The following is a 9,566-nucleotide window of genomic DNA, read 5'->3' on the forward strand; positions in this document are numbered from 1 at the left end:
TCAGGACTGCTACGGAAACAGAAAACCAAGCCAGAAATAAAACTCATATCACAGTCCTAATCTTAATTTACTTTTCAGAAGTACACATTCCCATTTATTGCAAAAAAAATAAAATAGCTCTGTTTCCTTCAATCTTGAATGCAAACCATTCCATCAACCTTTTTTTTTTTTTTTTTTTTTTTTTTTTCATACAGGAATGCTGAGTCCCATACTAGAAAGCAGGATGGTTCTCTAAACCACAATGGTTACATTTTTCTGGAAAACCCGTGCTTAGTATCAAGTTTCTTTTCAGGCAGGAAAACCAAGAGGTACCTTTTTTCCACATCAAATGTCCCTTGTAGAATTCAGAATGACTTTTGGGTCAAGAAGAGTTCCTGGCACAGGCCCTTTTGTCACTGAATGACAACCCGTAATCATTCTAAACTGTATCAATAAAAAAAAAAAAAAAAAACACAAAAAACACAAAAAGGGATGTTACAGTCTGCACTATGCACGTTAGCACACCACCACAGGCTCATTAAAAATGTAAACCAACCTAGGTGTGTTTCCCACTTTACATAGTACAAGCTGCATTGTTAGTGTTAAAAATTCATCAAAGACCTGGAAATTAACAATGGATGACACCATTTCTGATTCTATTGGAAGGTTAAGTGTTATAGCTATTCTAATGCAATGAAAAATTATTTTCCATTGATTAGCTGCTTTAAAACTGGAAAACATGTATCTTAATTTACAGTATTTTTCTTAGTTATATCTTATTCACATGTGGGTTCTATTTCAACACACACTTAATGGAGAGAGTCTCTCACAAAGCTTCAGTAATCAGTTTGAAAACAAATGTGACAAGGAATGCAACTCCCCCTTGTGATATATTCCATGTGTCAAAGCATAAATGAGTCCTCTAGCACAGGTCAGAAGACTGTCTACTGACAGAACTGTACTACAATAAAGTAAGAAATCAAAATGTGTACTTACCAATTTTCACCATATGTATTCAACTGGAGACGGAGTGACTTTTTCATAAAGTGAATCCCCTCCCTTTAGAAGTCTTTAAAATAAATAGGTTCAAGATACATCCTATTCATTCAGTTTACTTTACAGTCTAAAAAAAATCACAAACTCCTGGTTCTGCAGTTAAACTAACAGTGATATTTTTAAACTATTATGCTGTTATGAGTTAACTCAAAAATCCAGGCTTATACGACTTGACAGGTATTTAGAAATATCAAGGGAGTCTAATATTTTCATCAACTCCATAGCAGAATTTTGGTGCTAAAGGGCACCAAGTGATCATGTGGTGTAATATCCTGATTTTACACTTTAAAAAAAAAAACAGAAGGAGAAAGAGAAGAAGAAGAAAAGAAAAAAAGAACCCTGAGAATCAAGGAGATGAAATGATTTTCCCACAGTTAACAAGCCAGTACACTTGACTCCCTGGACCAGCTGTCACTCCTCTGGCACCCACCAATTCCCTTTCACAGAAATCAAAAGGAATATTTATTCTTCCTCTCTTCCCCATAACTGTTGGGCATAACTGCTTCCTTTTCAGACATTGGCAAAAGAGAACAATGCATCCACTCTTGAAAAGATTTTGATTAGGATGACCCTCAAAGTGTAACATTTATTATCATCTGAAAAGCAACTAAAGGATCCCAGATCTCTAACTGGCATCATTTTCTTTAGTCTCACAACCAAACATGTATGGAGGCCTCTTAGAAGACAGAGTTTCTTTAATCAGTTACACAGAGGCCCGAGGAGCATTTTCCTCAGTATGGAATTTTCTCTAAGTTGTTGTAAACCACACTGGATTGTTTCAACTTGGAAGAATGTTGTAAAATTCTCAGTTACCCCAATGTCCTGCCTTCACACATCTTCTATAGAGAAATGCTCCATATAGAGGTCCCTAATAATGTCTTGAGGGCTGAAAAGCTTTCTTCTCAGTGTAGAGCCAAGATCCAGACACTCTGAAATAAATACATTTTGCAGGGGTTGGAGCAAAGGGTGAACATACCTTTAGCAACAAATAATATTTGATTTGAAAGTCCATGACTGTCACTTCTGACTTTCTTACCCTAAATAAATCATGTTAGATAAAGGATTCCTAAGTGAACATATTTTCAGGAATCTCAGAATTATTGATATAATATGTATAATCAAATAGACTTTTCAGTTAAAAAGGAAATGTCGCAGAGACTATGAACTTCAGTTTTTCACCATCACATAACACCATCACATAATTGCTATTGCCATTATAGAATGCTCAATAAGATCCTAAGCTAGAGAGCCCTTAAATTGTTTTAAGATTTAATCTCATCTACATGGGTATGACATAAGAATGTGATCCCTTATGCAGAAATGCAGAATTAACTTTTTCTTTCTTTCTTTTTTTTTTTTCCCCTTTTTTGGTACCAGGAATTAAACCCAGGGGCACTTAACCACTGAGCCACATTCCCAGCCCTTTTTTAAAAATTTTATTTAGAGACATGGTCTCAAAGAGTTGCTTAGAGCCTCACTAAGTTGCTGAGGCTAGCTTTCAATTCACAAGCCTCCTGCCTCAGCCTTCTGAGCCACTGGGATTAAAGGTATGCACCTGGCTCAGAGGTGACTTCTCATTTCATGATATGACTGATATCTTCCCCCTAAAAGAAGAAACTCCAGTAATTAGCCAACAGTCAGCCACCTTGTGTGTGCAAATCAACTTCTTGTTAGGACACCAACATTAAAGAAATAACCCATTATTTTTACAGTATTCTGACAAAGTATCTGAAGCTCCTGGGTTCTACAACCCTTTTTCTCTAAGCAAAAGTTAAATAATTTAGACCTAACATAGGCATTTGTAGGAAACTCAACATTTCAGAGATTTCAAGGGTTCTGTTCTCATTCGCTTTCCATAATCTGTGATGTAACAAATTTTATGTGTCTTCCTTTTTACTAATGAGAAATTTTGGTACAGAGATGTTAAGTGACCTTTCCAAAGGAACAGTGACCAATCCAAATAGCCTTATCTCTCATTTAACACTTGTTAGATTTTTGCTCAATATCTAATATATTAAACATCATTGTTAGAGTCTTAATTATAAACAACATTTTCTAGTTTTGTCACTCTCTGTTGTTCATTATTGATCTTTGTTTTTTACATTCAAACAAATCTGCTGAATGCTGTTTCTCCTTCTCCAAATGGAGTTCTAGAAAACTGCTTCTCAGTGATGGGGGAAGGGCAGGGTAACAGTATGGATCTACTTTTAACCCTAACAATGGATTTACTTTGAATTTCAAATATTATTAAAGAAGAAGTAAAATTTAGCAAAAAATGGCATAGGTTAGAAAAGTTTGAGAAAAGTGATTCTAGGTCATTTTTCATTTTTAGTTCACAGTTTTCATAATGCATTGTGTGCTAAAATAGTCTGCATGTTATTTTTTCCCCAAAGCTCAGGGATCAGGGTAACCATTTTAAAAAGAATAGAAGCTGAAAAAAAAAAATAGAAAAAACGTTGGAGAGTGAGGCCTCTAATGTATGTACACTGAGTTTTCTAACTTACATCCCATTAAGACTTAGGAAAGGTGGAACACCAGTTATTACTCACATTCTAGAATACCTTATTTTGAGTTAAATGCAGTTACATGTGTCATAAAATCCTTTGATAATGATGATAATGATGGTGATATGAAACCAAATGTTTTGACAAAATACTTCCTTACATCCATGTGAGCAAACTTAATACTAAAATCTGAGGTGAATCCCCACCATTCTGCTCTCTGTAGCTGCACACACACAAAAAAAAAAACCCATAAACTTAATAAATCCATCATTTATGTTGCACATTTAATAGAAAAAGATCTTAAGCCATAATCACTGTAGCTGCTGGGCATCGTATTTCTTCAAGAATTCTTTCAGTGCATGCATTAACTTTGGTTAAATTATTCTGGATTTAAAAGGCAGAAGAAATATTTAAAATAGTATTGTTTCTGAAGCATCATTGTAACAGATCAATTTCAGAAGATTCAGTTGCTAAACTTTACTTCATCGTCCCTCTGTAGATCAGTTATTTAGATTTTAAAATTGGAGAGAATCATGTGCTGTTGTTACCTGTGTGGTCATTAATCTCACATAAAGAAGAGAACAATAAAATAAGACTAAGAAATCATTCTTCAATGATTGTCATTGAACTGTTACATTAGTAAACATTCACAGTATGAAGTCTCTCTCAATCTTCAGCATATAAAGTAGTGCAAAAGAAAAAAAAATCCAGTCCTGTTACCTGTGAACAAAACTTGTTACATTTTCTCCAATTTCATTTATTCCATAATGTTAGGCATTTGCTATCATATCTTCCCAAAATTAATAATAAAATATAATCAATTTCTAAAGGCCCCTGCAGCCTTTTTAAAAGTTAATTTCCAGTTAAAAATAAACTTTAATTAAATCCAAGATAAAATTGTGACCTATATTCTATTAAATAATTTGCTTTCTTTTTTTCTACACAATAATTCTTACAATTTTTAAAAAACAACTACAGAATCCAAAGACATAGGAGATGCTATTAAAGCACTGATAAATGACTGTTCAAATTCATTAGTTCTTACATAGTAAATACTTCAAAATGCCAACTTTTCCCATCACTGCACAATTACCAACAACGTTGACAATTTACTTACACATACACAGGTACACACACGCTCACATACGCACACACATTCTCTCCATGGAACCATCTGTACTATTAACATCCTTTCCAGTTAATGTGCAAAATTCTTGCATTCTAATAAAAAATATAAAGATAGATTTGCTCCTATTTAAGCCTCCCTCTTCTCCGAGATGTATCCTTTATGTGATATGTAATACAAGTTTAGTAACAATTATGCCATGTATTACCATTAAATGGCGTACTACTGTATGCATTGGACTCATTTGCATATTTCATTTTCATAACTGCACTCTCTATGCATAAATATATTTGAAGATGCTGGGGGAGGGCAGTGGAGTGTGGAGAGAGCGACTCACACATCAGTCTCCACAGCCTTTGCATTAGAACAGTTGTTTTTATCTGTCTCACTGTCATCCCCCTTGCCCTGACACTTCTCCTCCTTTGCACACAGAGACTCCTTAACCCCTTCTTCCATCTCTAGATACTCTGACTTGTCCCCCAGCGAAGAAGAAGTGGAGCTCCGAAATTTCTTGAGCAAATTAGAAGGGAGGTATGGGCAACTGACTGCATTTTGTGTCAGCTGCGTCTGTTCCTCATTTTCAGTCTCTCTGTGGTAGAAATAGTTAAAGTTAGAGACAATCACTGGCACTGGCAAAGCAATGGTTAAGACACCCGCAATGGCACACAGGGACCCCACGATCTTGCCCCCCACAGTGATGGGCTTCATGTCCCCATAGCCCACAGTTGTCATGGTTACCACAGCCCACCAAAATGCATCTGGGATGCTTTGGAAATGAGTGGTGGGTTCATCCGCCTCTGCGAAATACACAGCGCTGGAAAAGAGGATAACCCCGATGAAGAGAAAGAAGATCAGAAGGCCCAGTTCCCGCATGCTGGCTCTGAGGGTGTGGCCCAGGATCTGCAGGCCCTTGGAATGTCTGGAGAGTTTGAAGATCCGGAACACTCGGACCAGACGAATGATCCTGAGGATGGCAAAGGACATGGCCTGCTGCTGTTGACCATTGCCACCCCCCTGCTGCTGGGCCAGGTCGGTGCCCAGGGTGATGAAGTAAGGCAAAATGGAGACAATGTCAATGATGTTCATGATGTTTTTGAAGAAGAGTGCTTGGCTAGGACAAGCAAAGCAACGGACCACAAACTCAAAGGAAAACCACACGATACAGACTGTCTCCACGATGAAGAAAGGATCGTTGAATATCGTGTGCCCTGAGTTTTCCAGGTGGTGTGCCGAGGTGTCATTCAGCAACCCACTGTGCCCACCAGCACTCAGTGCCATGACCAGATCCCTGTCGTCCCTGAACTCAGGCAAGGTTTCCAGGCAAAAGATGACAATGGAGATTAAGATGACCAGGACAGACACGATGGCGATGCCCCTGGCAGGACTGGAACTCTCTGGATATTCAAAGAGAAGCCAAATCTGCTTTTTAAATTCATTCTCTGGCAGGGCCCTGTCCTCCTCTTCTCTCACAAAGCCCTCATCCTCACGGAACTTGAGCAGGGCCTCATCTCCCAACTGATAGAACTTCACCTCCTCAGTGAAGATATCAAAGGGGACGTTGACTGGCCTCTTCAGGCGGCCTCCTGACTGGTAATAATATAAGATGGCATCAAAGCTGGGTCGGTTCCGGTCAAAAAAATACTCGTTACGCAAAGGGTCAAAATACTGAGTCCTCTTCTCGGGGTCACCCAACAAAGTCTCTGGAAACTGGGCCAGAGTTTTCATCTGGGTCTCAAAGCGTAGGCCAGACACATTTATCACCACACGTTCACAACAGTCACTATAGCGGACTGAACTGTAGCCACCACCACCCCCTTCATCCTGAGGCAGCAGGTCTGTGTAGGAACTTTCCTCACCATAGTCATCTTCACTATAGTAAAACCTTCCCTCCTCCTCCTCCTCTTCCTCCTCCTCCTCCTCTTCCTCCTCCTCACTCAGCTCCCTCAGGATCTTCTCCTCAGAACCACTGGGCATCAGGTCAGAGCAGTGAGGAAAGCTACTCTGCCTGTGGTGAACTTTCTTCTTCTCAGGCCGCTGTCGCCTCCTCCTTCGACTACCCCTGCTACTCTGAGGGTCGTGGGAGGTGCAGGCCCCACGTGTCTGGTGGTGATGGTGGGACCCCCCACCAGAACCCCCACTGCCTTCAACAGCAGCAGTGGCAGCTGCCACAGCAGCAGCTGCAGCTGCCCTGGAGTGAGCAAGCCTCTCCCGCTCCCGGGCCCTGGCCTGGGCTGCATAACCATAAGGCATATGACTGTTGCACCCTGAGCTCTCCGCACTCACCATTGCAACCTCCATGGTGGTGGTTGTGGGAAATGGCTGGTTCCAGTTGTAGAAGAAGAGGAAAGAAAAATAGGGCAGCTTCTTTTCTCACCAAATGAAGGTAAGTTTGGAACCCTTAAGCAGATTGCTTGGAAGACTAAGGATATTTTCAGTCCAACTTTGCATTTTCTGTTTTTAAATCAGCACGCCCCATGCTCTCTCTTCTTGGGGATTCAACATTGCTCTCCAGGGCTTGGCTAGTCTAGATACACAGCCTAGCACTCTTCAAACCTAAGTCAGAAAATGTTGGTATCTCCTGAACATCTATGTTTTGGGATAGATGTTCAAATTTGGAAATATGTCTGGGATGCGGTCGGTAATGATGCTGCAAGATTCAAAAGCAGGAAGTATCTGACAGCCAGCAGTTGTGCCTAGAAAATGAAATATATTTTTCTGCCATGGAAATTGTCCAAATCCTGAGCCATCAAATTTAAATAAATTGCAAATAAATGTTTTGTCTTAGCACTTGCCTTCTAGTGATGGTTTGACCCATGTTAAGAGGTGGCTTAAAGTATGTCCATCCATTGCTGCTCAGTCTATCAAGATGATTCTCCGGCCTCTGCCCTTAAGTTCATCAAAGGCTTCCTGGACCCACAGGCAATGCCAAGCTGTAGACAGAGGCAAAGACCTTGGGAGGTAGAGAAGGTACAAGACGAGGTGTCATCAGATGCAAAAACTGCTCTGAGGTCTCCATAGAAATTAAGGGAATGCAAAGCATCCTTCAGCTAAAATCATGCAGAAGCTCTTCACCTGAAAAAGGTTGGGAAACAAGCATAGGGGAAAAAAAGAGGAATGAAATCATAAAGAGCCAACTGAGCATTTTACCTCACATACGCTTCCTTCTCTGGTCCTCAGGCAAACCATAATACACAAGAAGAGACCATAAATTTTCAAGAGTGTGGGGCAGACTTCTCTTAAATCTCTCTCTCTCACACTCAACAACCTTCTTCTTCTATAGTTATTATTTCAGCTCAGTCTATCTTGCAACAACTCAAGTATTTTTCTCCTCTCCATTCTCTACCCACATGGCTCTGCTTCCCCTTTCCCTTCTTCAGTGCCAGGTTTTAACACTCACTATCATTCCCTTTCTTCCACAATCACAGTGTTGTTACTTGAAAGCTTCTTCCATCATTCATTTATCTGAAGGCATTTTTTAAAAAAGTTTCCACTCATAAAATATTTCTGAATTTAGCACCCTGCCATTTCTCTCTATCTTGTCTGAGGAGTAGAGAAGTCAGAAAAAGGGGTGTTTTTCAATGCAGCTTCTACTACTTGAATGAGCTTCAATCACCTCATCTACAAAGTGGAGACAACACAATAGGAACACCCCCACCCCACCTTTGTAAGGATCAAGTGAGATAATGGGAGTTGACAGAATAGCACACCACTTTGTGCATAATAAATGGTAATAAACACTGGCAGTTATGAATAACAAGACAGTAATCTATGCTTTATTGTCTATCTACCTATTCCCAAAGGCACATGTCCTATGCTAACATTTGTAGCAGGGGAAAGATGGAATGTGAGAACATCCATAGCATTCTGACACTCCCCAATGGTGGTATGAAGTTGGCATTCCCTGACTCCCTGAAACATGTCCCTGTTGTTTTTCTCTTCCCCAAATTCCTATCACCCCCATCCTAGAAGTTAATCCTAGTTTCCACATCTCTAATAATCATCTTCTCTCTTTGCACTTCCTCTATATTTACCTTAATGCTTCCTCTAACACTCTTCTCAAGGAAAGATCTCCCTATTTTGTGTGGACTTTGCTCTTGGCCAATCACACTTTATACCCCTATAATTTAACCCTGGTCTCCCACCCTCTGTCTTCTCCCTACACCTTCATTTCCAATCTCCCACTTCCTGCTCCCAGTAGTCCCAATCATTTCCCACTGTCACCTGCTATCCCTGACCCTTCTTCTTTAGTTTGCTCTCTCAGGTCAAGTGAATTCATCTCCTCAGCTCCAACCTATAAAACCTCCTGCCGTGTGTCCTATCTCCTCTTGATTCTTATTTTCACTCTGTCTGACAGGACTTCTAAGAATGCAGAGGATGACCCAGGGATTTGGAGAGGATGATGACAACCAGAATGCAGGGCATCCACTAGCTTCTATTACTGGAAACACTTGGGAAATGGCTTTCTGAAGCCATTAATAGGGTTCAGCTCTTGACCACCTGCTGATCTTGTCTACCTTGCAACCTAAACAAGCTCACATTATGAAGTAACAAGGAGGGAAGTGGCAAACAGAGAGCATCCCAATCACACATATTCTCATAGGATAAGAGTGGAAACTGATGGAGCCTAACCCACTAAATACACCTCTGAAGGTATCTTGTGTGACATTCCCCTTACTTCTGCCCAACTTCGAACATTACATACTTGGGAGGGTTTACCATCAGAAAGTCTCTAAATTCTTACTTATAAAGCCACCTAGAGATTACATTCACAGTGGAGTGTTAGGCCAACATCCCTTAAAGACTTGCACAGGCCAAATAGCCCAAGAGTTTTCTCCGTTTCTTCCCCAACTCCTACCAACAGTTATAATGCACTATTTAAATATAGTCCCAGTGTAAGTGAA

The 9,566-nt window shown here is 40.0% G+C and overlaps 1 protein-coding gene across 1 annotated transcript; it reads right to left on the bottom strand.

The window, feature by feature from the left end:
* Positions 1–4,398: 4,398 nt before the first annotated feature.
* KCNA4 (potassium voltage-gated channel subfamily A member 4) lies at positions 4,399–7,159 on the bottom strand. Its single transcript, XM_081280565.1, has one exon. The coding sequence runs from the start codon at positions 6,961–6,963 to the stop codon at positions 4,999–5,001; it is 1,965 nt and encodes a 654-aa protein (XP_081136691.1). The 5' UTR covers positions 6,964–7,159; the 3' UTR covers positions 4,399–4,998.
* Positions 7,160–9,566: the final 2,407 nt, after the last annotated feature.

The sequence above is a fragment of the Spermophilus citellus genome, assembly GCF_964194105.1.
Source record: "Spermophilus citellus genome assembly, chromosome: 2".
NCBI classification, from domain to species: domain Eukaryota; kingdom Metazoa; phylum Chordata; class Mammalia; order Rodentia; family Sciuridae; genus Spermophilus; species Spermophilus citellus.